A 19466-nucleotide genomic window follows, 5' to 3' on the forward strand; every position below is an offset into this window, starting at 1 on the left:
AGAATTAGCACCCTTCAAAAATCTAAATATCCACTGCTCTAGAAAACACACAAGCACCGGCACTTTCCTAGCTTGTGTGCGCATTTTTTAGGATTTATTGAGTAGTTCTAGAAATATGTGCAAACAAAAGGCATAGACCTCTTTCTTGGGGCTTTCTTGAAAAGATGCTTACTTGAGAGAGAAATATAAGACGAAAAAGCTCAAATGAAATGATGGGGGTGAATCCAGGTAAGAGCTATCTTTTAAGCCTTTGTTAAACCCAGTAGTCACAAAGGAGAAGTGGGGGCTCGACGAACAAAGCAAGCGACGGTGAGAAGAGATTTTTGGAGCTTTAAGACAATTGAGATGTGGTTTCTGCAAGATAGGGGTTTGACTCAGTGTCGGGGTGGAACATTCAGTAATTCAAAGTTTTCCTTAAGGAAACATCTTTTATTCAAGGTGGAGCTAACCCCCTCCCTTTTTTTGTTGTGTCCCAAATATATCTGCATAGTTCCTCTCTTATTTGTCATTGCTTAAATGAGTAAAGACATGGATTAATGTGTGTTATTTTCCTACTTGCGCCCCCTTCCATTTTAAATGTGCCTCTGAGAAGTCATCATCTCCATTACCTTCCTCATGTTTTGTGCTGCTACCCACTACCTTAAAAATTAATCATCCTGTTTAATAACGCCTCACGATCACAGTGCATTATTGATGGCGAGGTCCTTAATAGAGGGACGGAGCAGGGTTTTTTTAAACCGTTCGGCTGCTCATTTGGAAGGGGGCATGGGGGGTTGGGGTGGGGGGGCACAAAAGCTGCTTACTGGTGCATATCCGAGTAAATACTGCACATTATTGTCCTAGACTCAAATCGGGTCCGTGCATCCACAAAAGGCAAACAAACATGTTGTTTTAGATTGGCAACACAGACAAAAAATAAGGTTACTTCAACTGACAATGGTTAAAGCATGCCATTGACATGAATTACACTATTTAACTTGAGACTGATTAGTTGTGTATTTCTTTGTGTATTAGTATGCATCCTATCCATGCTTCCTGACCTTGCGTATCTACGTTGCATAGGGTTCTTTTTGCATCAACGCTACAATGATTGCACACTGCAAAAATATGAGTTCGGGAGAGTTTCAGTATTTATTATCCTTGATTACTTTTAACTAATTTCGCAATGGCAAACTGGATCACACACAGTGGATGTTTCTTATATGGCGTCCTAACCCTGCAAAGTATTTGTTTGCAAATACTAATTGTATGGGGTTTCAGGACAGGAGAGTATCTACGTACGCTACATATTGCATGCGCTCTGTGTATTCCAAGGTGAATCATGCCATGTCAAGGACTTATTGGACTTGATTGGCAGGTACTATCACCGTGAGATGCTCATATAATGGCTGGTCTCCCATTCCCGACCTTCCTATTTATCTTGCTGTATTAATGTCAGCCTATTAATTCCCAAGCGGAGGAGCATTTGGCAAAGACACCGTTTAACGGCCCTGGCTGAATCATTCTTATCTCAACACACCTGAAAGGAATAGTTTTGTGCTATCAGCGAGTGGAAATGACATTTTAAAATTTCATTTGAGATACTCCACTTCACTTCCCCGTAAAACATCAAAATTACAACTAAAAGTGTATGGAGCCTGTATTAAAACTTTGTTACCGTGGCAAATCATTTGGCTATAATCCGTTTGGACAGACAGGTGTAGGTATCTTTTAGCACTAATAGGATTTTTTTGCATCACTAAAGTGATTATGAGGGTGTGGATTTAAAATATATATTCAGGCAAAGGCCAATGTAGCACTCAGAGCCTACTAATACTGTTGAAAAATAACACCTTAGAATTATAAGAATATATTTTTTCTATATTTCCACCTTTAAATTAGGCGTGTCTTTTATTCCAACTCATAAATGTGTTTTTGACAACGCTGACACTTGTGTCTCCATCCATACATGTATTGATGAGTTGGAGTGTTCCAGGGGCTTGGCTCATGTTTGCTTTATTTAGTAGCCATATTCCTGACCAGTGGGGAGCACTCTAATCGATTAATTGAGTGGCTCATAAAAAATGATAAATGGGGCAAACACTAAGAACAATGAGCATGACAAGCACCGTGCTTATGTCACACGGCTGCGGCACTCTCCCTTGCATGCTTCTGCATTTTCTGTGGAGATGTTTCTTGCATAAGGGCTCCATATAGATTCAGTTAATTTAAAAATCATGACCCACAAAGTCAAAAACAATTGTTTTTTATGTACTCACCCAATAATAAAGGATTTCCTGAAAATGACAAGCTATTGCAATACAGCAGCGTAAATACAACAGATGTGTAAATAATAAATTAATACAAATAGCAATCCTAATCGGACACCTCTCACCATAATAGGTTAGGACTATCTTGAGATATTCTTTTTTACCAATATTGTTCTTATTAAATGTCATAATGTAACAACTTAAACAGAGAACACCCCCCCCTCCCAATAATTGTTTTGGTTTCCCCCCTTGTCATGTGTAATCCGCCTACTCCCGCCTTTATCTCCTACATAACCCCACACTCTGCCCCTCCCTAAAGAAAGCGGGGCTGTCCTGTTGCGCGGCATGTGCATGTTTTGACCTGGTATTTGGCTGGCTGAGCTCTTGCCAGGGTTCAGGGTCTGCATTGCGGTTACAGGGGCACGAGCAGTCATACAGTGTTTGGTTGGGTGTCATTCAGCTCCTCTGGCCCCTGTGCTGCTCTCAATCATTCCCTCAGCGGGGGGGGGGACTCTTGATTCCTCCCCAGCCCCCATATGTGACTGAGTATGGCTCCAGACTCATCTGATCACCCAGTCCAATCTCTCCCCCCTTCTCCGGAGTGCCACTTTTTCCAGATTTACGCTTGTAAATTGTACATCTTCAGCGGTGTTTCAAAGCCGGATCTTTTTTGGGAATCTATATATATATATATATATATATATATATATATATATTCTTCCACGGCTGATGCTGAGTGTTCTGTGACTTAGCCCCATGTCACCAGGTATTTTTCAGTTTTTTTCCATCTCCTAAGTGGGTGAGAGAAACAAGAGATAAGAGGAGTCTTATAGTATGTATGAATTCATGTACGAGGAGGATACCGTTGGGGGAAAAAAGCCCAATAGAAACCAAATGTGTTTCCCCTTCATTCAACATGTGGTGGTCTGTTGGTTCTGATTTACATTTCACTGAATCTCCGGCCCTGTATTTCCCCTTCCTTTGCATCCCTGTGATGTTCCATGACAATTAACATCCCAACCCTTTCTTGAGGTTTCTTGAAAGCTCAGGGGCTAATTCAAGGGTCAAGCAAGACTTGCAAGCTGTCAATCTTTTATTGTAACTCGAGCCCCCCTCCCCCACCCGGGTTATTTATCCCCCCCCCCCTCTCTATTCTCCCAGACCTCGTTTAGAGAATGGCCCGACTCTTCTTCTATTCTCCTGTGGCCCTCTAACAGCTAGAGAGGGACAACCAGGAGCATTGTCTAAGGAGCCCGGCATTCTTTCACATCTGCCTCTTGTTTTCAGACCCCCGCTGCATTCAAATTTCAAACTGTCCTTTTCAATCAAGCCCTCCTCCCATCCCTTCCAATAACCCCCTTCCTCCCGGTTACTAAGCCCTTTTTGTTTCTTAATAAGGCGAACTGAGCCCCTGCGATTCACAATTATGTCACTCGGTTGTCGATTATAAAGAGGTCTGTTGTACTGCGAATATATGTACACATATGTTTAAAGCCTCTGGGCCCCATGTCCCTGTGGCTTCTCTGTTTTTTTTATGTTTTTTTTTAAAGTACTTAAACATCTGTCTGCAATGACTTCATATTTAGCCCCAAACAGTGTGATGCCTGTTGATACTTTGGCAATCTGGTGCTTAACAATCAAAGAAAATTGTCTCGATCATGTGTCTGTTGAATTAAAAGCAGCCATGTTGACGGTAATGCACTCCCACCGTCTGTCCTTTTAAAGTTTGAACTAGAGGGCCCATCATGACAACACATTGAGATGTTGAAACCTGTTCTGAGATCAGATCACACCCACGTGGAGGGCTTTCTAAGAGAAGAGACAGTCAAGGTATGATCATCGGCTATTTCTGTTTGAAGGCGGAGAGAGAAAAAGAAACCGCCAGCTGAGAGGGGAGACCCCAGCACGTTCAATGAGGAGAACGGAGGCAAGGCAGTCTCCCTCCACTCTGCGCCTTTGGTGTCTCAGCATGTTAAACACTCACAGCATGATACAAAACGTATTACAGTATAGGACCGTTATCATCGATTTACAGGAAGCCCACCCACATGCACTAGGGATCTACATTCTGCATTTTTTTTTATCTCGCGGTAGGGGGTCTTGCCTCAGAGGCAAAACTGTTTAAAGGCATTTAGTCTTTGTCCTCCCATTCTGACACATACTGCCTTCTTTTTTTTCTTCTTTTTTGAACACCAAGCAATGATGACAGGGAAGCAAGCAAGAATAATCATATTGATTCAATACTGTTATCTCTAGCTGAGACTTATAATGGTCTGTTTACACGTGTAAACACAAGCTCCCGCAGCCACCAAAAAGACGCAAATACAACAAAAATGCACACTTTTAAACTGTTCCAGATTTAATCAAAGCTGCATGCAGGTATACTTTATTTAAATAGCTAAATTAAGGAATAAAATACTCCCTTGAGTTAATTGTTTTGGAGTTAAGGAAACAATGTGATGAAACTTTAAGGAGTTTTCCAGATAGATCTAAGCATGGTTGGGGCACAACACTGAATCCACTGCTTTAATCTCAATTGATTCGATCATGACCAGAGTAAGGCAATATACCAATTATTGCAAATATAACTGTAAAGACCTTAACCAGGCTATCTTACTAGCATCAAGGTCGTAAACCAAAGTGGCATAGCACGAGTCTTAGAAATTGCACTTGGCAAGAATCTCACGATTCTCCCACGGTGTCTTTAAAAAAAGACTGCAGAGGGTCACTGAGCAAACCAGATGCCAAGCGGGAGACTATATTAGATACAATAGTGACAAGGCTAGGGAGTGTGGGAACAAAAAACAAATTTTCTGTTTTTGATCAGCAGATATACAATTATAATGCTACAACTAACACCTTAAGTGAATAAGACTGTGTGAGTCTGCTCTGTCAGATATAATGTTTAAAACAATTCCCACCAAAAATGTCTCTCTATGTTCCTATTGTATTACTATTTAAAAAAAATAAAAAATACAAAGCATCTCATGTAAACATAATGTAATACTACTAAATTGGGTTATTTGGAACCATGCAAACTCCTATGTCAACCAAGTGTTCACAGTAAATCATTGTGTGCAATGCATGACTATATAATGATTGAATGGGATTATTATCACTGATGATATCAACACATGTAAATATGCTTGGGATCTAAGCATGTGCCGTCTTACCAAGTGAACAAAACGGTAAGACCTAAGACTTTGTGCACACGGATGAAGATCCTTAAGCTCATATGCTAAGTATGCTGCTTTATTGCGGAGACAATCTGCTTAAGTCCTTGTTTTGCTGTACAGACCTCAAGTGTAGGCTGATTATTTGAAGCCATTTGCCTGATGAATGTAATTAGTGCCACATGCACTGATCAGCTAAAAGGCCGGGGTTTAGGGTTTTGCCGGAATCCAATATGTTTGGTCTCAGCGATCAACTTTCATTTGTCGTGTCTCCCGCCTGCATATTATACCATTGGAAATAAATTCACTGCGACTGCCTGTTAACCTCTTTTAAATGTCTCTAAAATTAGAGGTCTCAGGTGAGGCGTAATGCCATACTAGATGAGCTGATTATGGCAGGCTTAATTATAACTTTGTTGGCTAATGTGTGCGCTCTGCATGTTTTCTCTGTGATGAATTATTACACTGTCTGAGAGCGCAGGCAGAATAGATCAGAGGCTCCTCAGGCTGTGGATATTCTCCAGTGTGCAGGAGCCAGCCGAGGCTGATTTGTGCTGCTCCGTCTGCACATGACAAACAGAATTCCTCCTCGCCGTCTTTTCAGAGGAGTTCTCTCGTTAGCTCCTAGTATGACGGATAACATTCAGTCTCTTGAATCTTAACAAACAAATACAGGCTTTCCACAAAAGCGCAAAAAATGGATTGTTGTTTTTCAATGTGCTAAAAAAAGGAGAACCAAAAAAAACGGTTTCTAATGGGGTCCTATGTGCCTTGTTGCCAGAGCGATGCCATATCCCATGGTGAATGTGCTAATGGTTCATGGGAGTGAGAGGACTGAGCTAAGCCCAGCAGTGTAAACACACTGACAAAAGGGAGCCGTTAGTAGTGTGAAACGCATGCCTGGGCGCGCAGGTAGGCATTAGGTTTCACCATGCACAGCCTCAGCCCTGTATCCATGACAGGGAGGAGGCCATTTGCTTTTGTAGCCAAAGAAAGCAAAAACAAACATTCAAACAGACTTGCACTAGAGGGACAGGTATGGATGAGATGGGGAGAGAGGAACTCTTGTTTGGTTTGGTTTGGAGAGATATAAGGCAGAGGGAGGGGGAGCAAGGGGCTGGTGAGATAAGGTGGTTTGTGGTCAGTCACAACAGAGAGAAGTGACCATTTGCTTGGTAGTGTTTCTTTAATTGTTTGTTTGGCTAGGGCGCGGGGGTGGAAAGAATCACAGTCAAGACTGAAGTACTGTTACTTTGGAAACTCTGCTTAAGTACAAATGAAATGCCACTAGTAAATTACACTTAAATAGCACTATAATGTGGCTAATTTAAAATGTGCCGAAGTAAATCTTACTGTGCTAGCTATATTGTTCCACACAACTTTTCCCACCGTTTATGGAATATGTGATGTAGGGTTTCCCTATTGAGCATTTAGATTTACATCTAAATGAACAATCACTTAGGATAACATAAATATTTGAGCGAACAATACATAGTATATATATCCAATATCCTTTACAAATTTGACTGTAGTAGGATGAAAAGCTTTTTGGCTAATGTTCACCAAGCTATTTTCATGAATCATTTTTGCATTTAACGTTGAATTTTTCCGCCATGTGGACAGACTTTTGATTCCACGTCCATTTACAGATGGTCGGTTCCTGATACATCTCTTCTGGAGAGAGAGAGGTTTTGCTCCATAGGTGTGATTTGAAATTTCAATCTGCAGCTCAGGTTCCACTATTAAAGTACATGGTGAAGTTACTGCTATCGACCCACACCACTTCCAAAATCCCCACAGATATGTCACTTGTGTTTTTTTTGTGAAAGTCTTACATGATTAAAAAATTTGAAAGGTTTCAGAAAGGTGTAGAAATACATTATTTGCAATAGGTACACATTTTACCACAGCACTGATCAGGTTAGCTTCACTTGCAGGGTGGGTCTTATGGTGACAGGGCATTCGGCTACCATTATGGGATTTCCCACTCTCAGGATTATTGACCTTATGGTCTTATTGTAGGGGCTTGCGTGTCTTTTTAGCCTTTCACAGCTTAAGTTTGGTCACATTTCTGCAATGGTATGAACATTCCAGCGTCAAGTGTCTTCTGATAAGAGTTTGACAGGTCGTATTCCTCTGTAAAATCGCCCACGGAAAGAACTGGCACGCGGAATGAAATGGAATGGATCCCTAAACTGATTTGTCTATTTCTATATTGTCTCCACAGGTCAGAGGATCAACGATGAGCATCTCTGAGACACGTTGGCTTGGACTTTTGTAAATCCGAAACTTTTTAGTCATAACACAAACCTGCCACCAACAATCAACAGCAGGCGCCATGGCATGCACCCTGTGGAAGCTACACACCCTCTGCTGGTTTCTCATCACTCTGGCTCAAGTACACTCCACAGAGGGTAAGTGCATATACAAACCAGTTCTCTTTGTCTTTTTTTCTTTCTCTAAACGCGTACTGATTTGCTCTCGTGCCAGTATTTTTATGGCGTCGTTTGATCGAGCATTGTTCCAGGGCTCAATGACAGCCGGTGCCATTTAAAATGTTTTGCTATTGTCTTATTCGGGAATATAGCATGAGTCGGGAAAAAAATTGTGACTCCAAAGCCAAAAAGCCGCTCCTCTGTGTGAGTGCAGGCAGTGCTTGTGTAAGCAGTGCTAGCTCTGAGGGACAGTGGGCACACATCTTGAGTGGTTTCATTAGTTGGTAAATTGTGATTTGTCTGAGATTTTCTGCTTGAAGGCGTCAGTTGTTCCCAGTGGCATCAAGAGCAAGATCCATTTGTAAATTCCTTGCTTAAAATGGTCGGTCTCATGGCAGACGCACAGAAATGTCACACCTCGAAAAATATAAAGCCTGAATGCGATTTAATAATGTTGCATTTATGGCTTTTGATTAATCACTCTCAGATGTATTGTAATTACAAGATGTATGCATCAGAACCACATCTCATGAACCTTTACATTACTGTTTATTCACAATAGATGTGGTGGTGCATTGGTTTGAAGGTTTGATGATCAGATTCAGAATAAATCCAAGTTGGCATCTTTTTGTAATAAAAGTAATTAATCAAAAGAGTCATTAAATATTTGCTTGTCTGTTGCCAACTGTTGAAGCCCTAGCCAACTGTTCACCATACCGGCTTTTTTTGATTTTTAAGATATTCAATAATTAAGGATTATTGATTGAAGTCTAGAAGGTAGCGGTTGCTCGAGATTTACACTGTAACAAGTCACACTGCCATACTGTATATTACCAAATGTGTTTCTCATGTATCATCTGGCTTTTATTTGATCTTTCATATACAGTAAGACGTGCGAAATTTGAGAGAGTGTCACATAAATCACTTTAAAGTGTCTGTACTTAAGCACATGTATTCCATATATGTCAGCACTCACAGACCTATCGTTTTAGATAAACCTCATGCAACGATACGTGTTTGTAATTAAATGGTATTTATTTTGTCAAAATTGGAGATTTTTCTGAAAGAAATAAGGGTTGAGTTTTTGTCTTATAGGGGAAGGTGGGGTGATTTGTGCATTTTGGAAGTTGCAAAACCCCTTGTTTCTAGAAAACCGTGGAAGAAATTGGAAATGTGACCACATATTTAAGAAGAGCCATCCATTTGACTCATCCTGTAAAGAAGGGAGACACAAGGAATAAGATATAAGCACATTTAAGCTCAAAAAACTGTGTTTTGCCTTTCAAAGTAAAATTTCCATGATCAAGGTTTTTTGATTATTGTGTCTGAACAATTATAGACACGTTTGAAAACATTTGACACATGTTTTAGTGCTTTGGTATGCTACACTTTGAGTCTATATAGTTAGCACAATGTCAACCCTAAATTGCTGCATCATGCCTATTATCCAAAATTCTGGGGATGGGGTGATTTGTGCGCAAGGGCCTGGGTGAGTTATAAGTAAGTAAGTAAGTAAAATGTATTTATAAAAGCACATTTATGACAGTTTGCACTGTCCAAAGTGCTGTACATAGTGCATTCAGTAGGTAAACAATGAAGGTAAAATAACAATAACCAAAATAAAAGACGTAAAGCCCATACATCCACATAAACACAGATAGTAGTGCAGAGGTAAGTAAGTAGTGCAGAGGTTAATGGGGAGGAAACACCAGGGTGTACATATGGGTTTTGAGCCTTGATTTAAAGGCAGAAATGTAGGGGGAATCACATTTGTCAGGTGGCAGTTGGTTCCACAAGCACGGAGCAACTAGTGCAAAGTACATTTCTGAGAGTTGTGCCAGTGGCATGGCTGTATACGCTGGTCACCAAAAGAAAGTGATAGTCTACAGTAGCTCAGGAGAGAGTGACATCTCAATTCCACTTAACGACACCACTGATGAGAGTTCAGATGGCCAGAAAGATGATGATGGTGACTTTGTCATTGTGACACAATGACGCACAAATCACCCCACTACGTGGGGTGATTTGTGCGACAAGACAACTTTTTTTCCGAAAGCTATATTTCTTAAACAGTTTATTCCAGATCCAAAGTTTTTATTGCCAGGGATGCACAACATCCTGAAATATATGTACATATTTGAGTTGGAGACATAACTGTCAAGGCCTCACTTTAAAATCACTTTGAGTAAAAAGTTGCACAAATCACCCCACCTTCCCCTACTAAATAAACCCTCTTGGGTTAGCCGGGAAATCCATCGCCACAAAAACATCTGTTTTCCGAGGTCGTGAGAAGGGGAATTCAAAGATACCTGGTTCTCACTGGACAGGGGGGAAATTAGTTTCGTCACAGTTGCTCCTATTAAGAATATAAATATGATTATAGAATATGATGCATTGGTTTGGATTAAAATACCCACCAATATATAAGATAGTTCAAATAAACTGAACCTCCAACAGCATTAAAATGCAACGTACATGTTGAAACACTGTTATTTGATATTGATGGTACTGACTAAACCTATTTAGAGGGCAGGAAAGAATGTCTCCACCTTAGCGAGTTTCTGTCCCAGGTTATATAGCCTCCAGTTTCCCCCGGTGCCATCGCATGAAACAGAACTTAAATCGGCAGTGTTTGAAAGGTGGGAAGACAGTGACAGAGATTGACGCTTTTCTACCCTCCTAACAGCTGGTCAGGGTGCATCTGCAATAGGATGTGCGATAGAGTGAACCTTCGTACATGGTAGTCGACTGAGCACATACAGAAAGGCTTATTCCAAAACAGAAGAAAGAAGGGGTAAACACATCAAATGAATACCGCATATTATTGAAGACATTTGTCATTCACCTTTTCCTCTTGTTGTTTCCCTCCTGCGCCCTCATCTCCTTCCCATTTCACATCTCATGCGCAGAGATCAGCCCAGAAACAGTTCATTACTAACAATATCCCCAAGTAAACATGCTTCATTAAGCTGCCTCTACCCCTAATATCTTTTTAATGCATTTTTATAATTGAATTAAATGAGTTAGCGGAATGCTGTAAATAGTTTAAAGTTTTTTTTGTCCCCTTGTATTTGGGCGTTTGAAGGAAGACAGCCCGACACGCACGCACGCACACACGCACACACGCACACACACACACACACGCACACAGACAAAATTGGAACTAGCTGTTGGGGTTTGTGTTTGTGTTTCTGACCTCCTTCTATTCAATACGTTTCTCATCATCCATATTTGACTCTATCTGTTGTACTATACATGCGTGTGATCTGTATTTCCTCGGCTGACTCACTGTCTTTTCAAGCCTTTCATCTCGCATTTTCCTCATTTCCTTCACATCTCAAACCTGAAAAGATGCTCTTATGCATCCACATCCGCAGCAGCCCAGTGACTTACATTAGTTTCTGAAATTGATTCGGCTTATAATTTTAATTAGGCTTCATATATATGGCAGAGTGTAATATATATATCAAAGGAACACTAGGGCCTCGAGCGTCTGAACCTAATGATATGGATCTTGCATTAAATATGCTGCACTCTGCTGTGTTTTTATTACGGTTAGTAGAGAAACCAAATAGCACCATGGAGATACCTTTTAAGTATTGTTTATAATCATGGTCAAACTTATATAATAATTGCTTTCATACACAATAGGAAATTGCATACAATATGATTGTTGGATAATCTTGGCATCAACTCTGCAAAAGAGGAGGCCTTGTTGTGATACAGATAACATTTTTCCATTTTTTAAGGGTCACCACGTGGAAATTCTACAATTTGGTCTCACGGGAGTAGCCTGCTCCTCGGCCTGTTAAAGCAGTTGTATTATGTCTTCTTTTCATCACATTCCAAAGCCTGATGAAAAAAAAAAAAAAAAACCTTGATGATGATGCAATCTTTTCATCTTTTCTTAACTTTTTTTCCGTCTGTCTTCCAGCAAGGGTCAGTAGAGTTTAAAAAGACATGGATTTTTTTTAACATAGAGAAAGGCTCTAACAAAAGAAGACATTTTGAAGTTGCTTTAGGGAAAGGGTTTAGGAAGCATTTCTAACCACACTAGGTAATACAATGCATATCAACTTGCAATACTTACAATAGTAAGTAACATTCAAAAATAGAATGATATTTGTTTATTCCCCCCTGTATATTCCAGCCAAATAAAGAGCTGATTGCATGTAAAAGCAATCATTTTGGTTGTATCCAAAAGCCCAACACAGTAGTTATTTAATGAGTAATTATTATTTTTTTTTTTAACACAGATGACCATTTTCAGGTAGATCAGATTGGTCAGTAACATGTAATGTTTTGCATCATCAAGTTTGCCCTGTGACATCTTCTCTGATGCAGCAGGTTTTTTTTGTCCTACTGGTGTTTCCGCTGCGGATGTCACCATGGCAACACAACATAAATTAGTTGAAGATATAATGTATAAATAATAATGTTTTTGTTAAAAAAAAAACACACACACACACACACACACACACACACACACACACACACACACACACACACACACACACACACACACACACACACACACACACACACACACACACACACACACACACACACACACACACACACACATACACACACACACACACACACACACACACACACACACACACAAAAACAAAACTGTGGTGATAGACCCTTGTATGGTTATATTGGCTCACATGTCTTCCAAAATAATGTCGTAAAGGACTCCTGGGGTTGAAGGGATTTGTCTGTGTCAGCTGCAGAATAACAATTCACACCTAGCTCAGCCACACGCTCTCTTCAAAGGCTTTGCCCGAAGATTGTTAGAATTGCCGTGAGACGGAATTAGAGAGCCAGGCAAGGACTCAGTGTCAAGAGGTAGAAGGGCAAAGTTTGGAAAATGCTCGACAGGGTGCCAAAAATATATCATGAGGAAAAGGTTTCCTTTGCATTTATCTGGTATTTGTCTGGTGTTGATGCAACTATCCGAATGTAACTGTTTTGAAACTGTATTACCATAGTGATTGCTTTTAAAATTGTGAAATCCTCTTCTTCTTAATCAAGCAACATTGCTGGCTTAAGTAGTTTGCAAAGGTTCCAATGTGTATAAAATAATCTGTATAACTATTGTACAGGCAAAGCAATCTACATTACAATAGGCTATGGGGATTTATGTAACAATAATTCAACAACATTTTTTTTCTCTTTATAGCATGTTCTAATTCCATTACTATGGGGCCTGGCTGTTTGTCTCTGTGAGGTTTTGGGCACATAAAGTGTGTGCCATTATATCAAGCTGTGTATCAGGGCCAGAACTTGTTTTAACAGGTCTGACAGACAATGTATGTTCCCTCTATGCACCATGAAATCACACTATTGTATCTCATCATAGCTTGAAATGTTTGAAGTACTTGGAAAGATTTCTCAAGGGCAACAAGTAATGGCACCTTTTAAAAGTCCTCATTTTGTACCACGTGAAAGGAAAAAAAGTGAATGACAATCAAGGTTTTTTCTCAAATGTAATTAATGTAAGTAGTAAGTACAAGCAGAGGGCTCAATGTGACCTGCTGCAAGAACAATTTCCAGTACCTTCCAGTGCTGTGCCACTACATGGCTGCTCTAGTGGTTAACAATTCCTTGAAACCAACAAAGCTTATTTATTTAACTTTATAAAGATGAGTCGACATTCCTTTTTTAACACTCTTAGAACTTTCCCGTGTTGCCTGCGCTCATGTCACACTAACTATATTACCACAGGCGAATAGTGGTCACAGAAAACAGTTTACTATCACACTGTTAAATTGAATCATGTGTAGTACAGTACATCCAGATATCATAAGCTTATTCGCCAGCGGGGAAAGGATACTGTCTGCGTCTGCGCTTACCAACAATCTGCATTTCATTCTTCCAATAGGGACTTCTTACTCAGCAGCTTTGCCTGTTTGTGTTATCTTAATAAAAGGAAAAATCTAAATTCTGTCTATCAAGTAAGCATTTGTAGAACCAGGGGCTGTCGGCCTATTCTTTTGAAGCACTCATTTGTGCCAGAGTTGTGTCCATGGAAACGAATAGTACCCCACTGTGTCGGCACACTCCTGCTCCCTGACCACTTAACTTGGTATTTAAGGTACTTTGAAAAGGCTGGCCCATTGCTAATATGTTAATGGGAACAAACAATGTCTGGAGTAATTATTTTTTTATGAAACACCTATGGGCTCAGTTCTTACAGCTTCCAAATCATTCCATATTGGGGAACTGCATTAAAACAGTCGAGGCTAAAGGGGTTGAATTGTTCCTTTTGGCTCGTGTGTCTTTAGTAAACAACTTCTGTTAGTTTTGTCTTTCTACCTCCTGCCTGACGTCATCATGGTTGTTTGCTGCAGACTGTGGAGTCTGGCTTCCCGTGGAGCCAGGCAGGCGTGGGCTCTGTGTACCAAGGCCCACCATGCTGTCATGTCTCTTTCATCGCCAGCCAAGCTTGGCCAATAAGGAGATAAGGAGACAATGGGCTGGGAGCGCAAGAAGAGGCAAGGTGTAACCACAGCCCCTGGGTCTCCTCCCTGCCGAGCACTTCAAAATCCTCATTAGGATTGTCAGCAAAGGAAGGAGGGAATTTCTGGATTAGGGCTTTTGTCACTGCCGGCTCCAGGTTGCTGTTTGTCATGCAAGAGCATGGCGGAGCTCTTGACATCGTGCAGTGCTCTTATACCGTCCACCCAAATACCAGATCCCCTCCCTTCACCTAGCCACTGAAGATGGTCCACTAACCCAAAAATGTATGAAACTAAATAAATATTACTTCACCCCCCTTGCCAAAGCTTTTTAATGCCATTTGATTAGACTAGGTCATGTGTTTGTGGGCTTGGGCTGCTAGATCAGCATTCTTCTTAATGGTTATTTATGCACAGATAACCTTGGGAAGCATCATTAGTTTGTTGGGTGCTGTCGCTGTCCATAACTCATGCTGAAATCTCGGCCGTGACACCCCGATACGGCAGTTCAGACAGGAGACACGATGTCTTGTTTAAACTCCAATTACTCTCCTCCATGTGTTAGTCATAGTGGGGGAAACTGTAATGCTATTTCATGAGGCTGTTCCTGAGCTGTACTTTTTTATCCTTTTCTAAACAAGAAAAAGAGTATTTTCTCCTCTTGCTGGTGGATGGATGTGGTTATTTGTTCAATTAAGTCATGAGACTTTTGGAATTCTCACACAAAACAACAGGACTGTGTTCCCTCTGCATGGTGCTCAACCTCTAACATGGTCCTTAATTGGGTTTCAGACTTGTCAAGGAGAGTGGTTCAGCGTGACAGAGTCTCCAGACATAGTGTGAAACCTACCTTCTCCCATCATCCTCGGTGCTGATCTTTGTGGATAATGGGAACTCACATGGGTCCCATGAGGTCCCTCGCCGGGTGGGATCTCAGGCACCCTAGATTAGTCATCTATCCACATGTCCCTATCTGCCTCGGGTTTTACCGTCATGCTTTGTCTCACTTTGTTCTTGGCCAGGTAGAAACATGTGGGCCCCTAACAAGACTATCCCAAACAATCTCCAAAACATTTGCTGAGATAACCCATTGAGTCTCCTCTCTGAATCCCAAATACCGAGGAAAACGACTACACAAATATGACTTATCAATCTCCAGTGCACTGGCCTATAAACCAAAGACGTATTATTCATGGCACATTTATTGTTTTGGGCTTTTGTTGGTTGTATCTGATCTGGCTGTGGCTGATGTGACTAACAGTGTGTGGGCATCTAAGCAGGCTTCAATTCGTCAGAGATATGCTCCAAGTTGTCTTTCATGTTTGCTCTTCGGTTCTATATTTGTTACTGTTTGTTAGTTGAAAGAAAAAGCGGCTTTAACTCGGGTTGGCTTTATAGGATTTGATTTCAAAGATTTGGTATATGTACCTCAACAGGCTCTTTACTTACTATTTCTATGTGGCTAGAGCCTGTGGACATCAAGCGTGGCCTCACGCAAGGACTGCTGATGAAGTTCTGTCTGGACAGGGCAGATGAGGAGAATGTTTCTGAATTATCCAGCATAGAAACGGAAAACAGAATATACTTTACACCTTACGAAAGACAAATTAAGTAGATCATCTGGTAAAAGGGCAAATGTAGCTTGGTTCCCTGTTTGGTACCGTAATACTGTGGATTTCTACGGTGATAAGACTGCAGAGTTTAGGTCACACAGAGTGCAGCATTGCAATATTCACTTGTAACCCATACATTTCTGTGAATTAAAGGTTGATGCCAACAGCTATGTATGAAGTATGAACTGTGCTTGTGCAAGCTGTGCAGCTTTACATTATTAAACAACATATATTTACTAGTGCTGTCAAACGATTAAAATATTAATATCGCGATTAATCGCATTAATGTCATAGTTAACTCGCGATTAATCACACATTTTTATCTATTCTAGCCTAAATGTCCTTTATTTCTTTTTGTCCCATTTTTTTTTCTCATTGTAATGCTCTTATCACACCCATTCTCTACACCCTTGTAATTCAGTGTATTTCTTCTAAAATATCATAATTTGCAATTCGGTGAAAATAGACAACAATGTAGATCCCCCCCACACACACTCCTAGAACAGCATACACAAACATAATTGGAACTTCCTTTTTTATTTAAAAACCAAACCATAAAACAACATAGGCTAGCCTATATAAAACAAATTAGTATTAAGGCTAAATTAAAGTGGTTGCTGCCTAAATGTTTTGGGAGTCGTTCATCCACGACTTATTTCAGACTGTTTGTGGAGTGGACACACCATACACTTGTGTGCTGGTATGCCCCTGCTGCAGCCGAGGCTTTAGTTGCCCTTCGTAGCGAAAATTAAAGTGAAAATGAATGACTGGCGGCTGCCACTAACAAAAATGGAGGTTTTGGTGGGGGCGCAGGGTTATAAGTAGGACTTTTGCAAATTAAAAGCTTACTTTTCTGTTCTTTTTCCGCGTAGTCCCCGAGTCACACACGGAAGACTAGTGAAGGTCGCGCAGCTAAGCTAGGAAGTGCTAAGTTCCGGTTTCTGCTTCAAAATAAAAGTCAAAATTGACTTGGCGTTTAGCCCTTTTGCCACTTAAATGATTTTAATGTGAAGTTACGCTTTAGGACATGTTCTGATTGACTTAACAGTAACTTAATGGCGAGCCTTATGAATAGTTTGTGGTGTTTCAGTTGTTCTAACATTACTAGTTGATGCAACAGCTTGTGAAAAAACCACAACGTTTGCTAGGCCATGAAGAGCGTTAATCGTGCGATAAAAAAATTGACGCCGTTAAAATGGGTTTGCGTTAACGCCGTTAATAACGCGTTAAACTGACAGCACTAGTATTTACTGATGCCAGCTATTTAAACCCACTACATCTTCTGATTTGAGCAACAGGAAAAACCGAGGTGTGAATACATTGAAGTAGTCCTATGATAACTGGTATTTATCAAACCATTGACTCGTGCCAGTGAGTTTTCCATTCCATATGAGCTGAAATACCAAATATAAACAGCAACAATCTGCAGGTGTTCAAGGGGGTATGTAATCACGTTTTCTTTGTGAGGACCCTGTTGAAAGAGATGTTCACTGAAGCACAGGAATGTATGGTTATGCTCTGGATGTCACGCAATGAAAACTGATTGCAGAACATGTAATGACAGATTTCTGCTAAGATAACATAATATATCCAAAGGCGTGTGATTTCACACATTTTGCAGTGCCCTCTCTAGAATGAGATGCAAGAGACACACTTGCCCTTAGTGGAATCCTCATTGTCCTCTTGCCTTCAGACCTGATTTAGAGCAGCCATAAATCCCGAAGAGGCTCCTGTAAACGAGGGGTGGTGAAACTACGCCTATAAATAAAAAAGGATTTAGAACCGGGGCCTTTCGAAAGATCTTTGAGTGCCTATTTATGAAGCTTGTTAACTTACAGTTTCACTGGTACAATCAGTATTTCCCCCTTTTTGTTCAAACTTCTTACAGCCTTTTCTATAGTGAAGCATGTCCAAAAACCTGCCCCGACCAAAGGCAGGCTGCTGAAATATGCTGTGAGTAAATAAACTAGTTGTTAGAATGGCGTGCCGGAACACATGTCTGCTCGGCTCATTTGTGCTCTGGCATATCACTATGACTCGACCACGTGTGACTCAGCGTTTGACCTTTTGAGTCATAATGACCCATGAGTGCGTCCGTATGTCAAGGGCCTGGGCCTCTGCTCTCAAGCACCCCCTCTCAAGTGAATTATTGGCTAAGGGAAAGAGTCATCAAAGGACAGTTTTCCCCTGTGGAAATGTTCCAAATCAATATCAAATGAGATAAGTCGTTTTGAATCAACCCCTCTTTAAGTATATAAGGGTATTATAAGGACTCACCTCAGCTGGACCATTGCCTCTCGCTTAATAGTTGCTCTGGTACTCTAATTTCCATCACACACATCCCGCCACAAGTCCCCAAATTATTTTAAGATATCCAACAAGCAGCAATTAAGGCCGATAAGCACGAGAGACATCTGATAAATCCTTAAATGAGACTTTCAAAGGTCCCCTGCTGTGACGCGTGAGGGCTGGAAACAGATGGAGCAGTGAGAATTTTAGGGAGCAGGGCTTTGACTGTAGACTTGATTCAAATGAGGTTAATCCAAATCTCAAAGTTTCTAATAAAAATGTATGGGGGGGGGGGGCACAACTTCAACATTATAACAATCGGTTCACTGAAGGGCAAAAATACATATGAGATGCAAGGTCATCTCGATAATATTCAGTCTCTGTATTATAATGAATAGCAGAAAATAAGTCCTTTGTGAATTGAAAACTAGAGTAAAATTCTTTTTACTTGGCCAGCTTCCTCTGGTTCTTCTGGTTCTGTGTTCTGCGATAGAATCCTTGGACCACAGGAAATCTATAGACGATAACCCTTGATTTAAAGAACAAAAGAAAGAAAGAAGGAAATCTTTTGTTTCCCTTGTGTTGCTTTTCTAAGGTAAATACTCTGTATGTATGCACAGTATGTGCATAACCTTCAGTAAGTCCCGTCAGGAGACAAAAGCTTAGGAGGCCAGTGTATATAGTATAATAGCATTGTGTCACATAGCAATCTGCCTAAGCTAGGAGGTAGCAAGTCTGAATAAGACCTGCATCAAGAATTCCGTTGGAGCAGCAGTTGTGTCATCGGGGCATGACTACCCGGTTGGTCTGGGAATTTAAATGCCAGGTGGGGGTCAGTTGAAGCACTAGCTGAATAATGTGGCACAAATGCATTCACATGAGGGCAGAGTCTGGGGAAGAGGAGCCACTGCTGTGGAGCGCTTGAGGAAGTGCACTTTGGGAATGCACACCAAGCAGATGGACCCTTCTCTTTTGTGTGTACTGCCACTGGTGACCCATTGGGAAATGCTTCCTTATTGAATCGAGTAGCATAAAACGCTCCATTGGAGCAGAGAAGGAAGTCTGGGCAACCCTGTGTATCTGAGTCAATTTTTTTCCATTATTTGTAATGGAAACTGTGGAAACGACATAGACAATAGGACGAGCTGACAAACACGTACACAATCGTGTTTCAAAAATAAAGCATGACTCACATCCATTTAAACTCTGGCTCATTTGATATTGTCTGAAATATTGTCAG

General features: G+C 40.8%; 1 protein-coding gene across 1 annotated transcript in view; it reads left to right on the forward strand.

The window, feature by feature from the left end:
- Nucleotides 1-7740: 7740 nt before the first annotated feature.
- adgrl2a (adhesion G protein-coupled receptor L2a) overlaps nucleotides 7741-19466 on the forward strand; it is a 77374-nt gene continuing 65648 nt past the window's right edge. The window contains exon 1 of the mRNA XM_080032383.1: nucleotides 7741-7836. Coding sequence (XP_079888509.1) covers nucleotides 7761-7836 — 76 coding nt within the window. The 5' untranslated portion in view covers nucleotides 7741-7760. The remainder of the gene's footprint in view (nucleotides 7837-19466) is intronic.

Source organism: Ammodytes marinus (assembly GCF_949987685.1).
Source record: "Ammodytes marinus genome assembly, chromosome: 8".
Taxonomy (NCBI): Eukaryota; Metazoa; Chordata; class Actinopteri; order Uranoscopiformes; family Ammodytidae; genus Ammodytes; species Ammodytes marinus.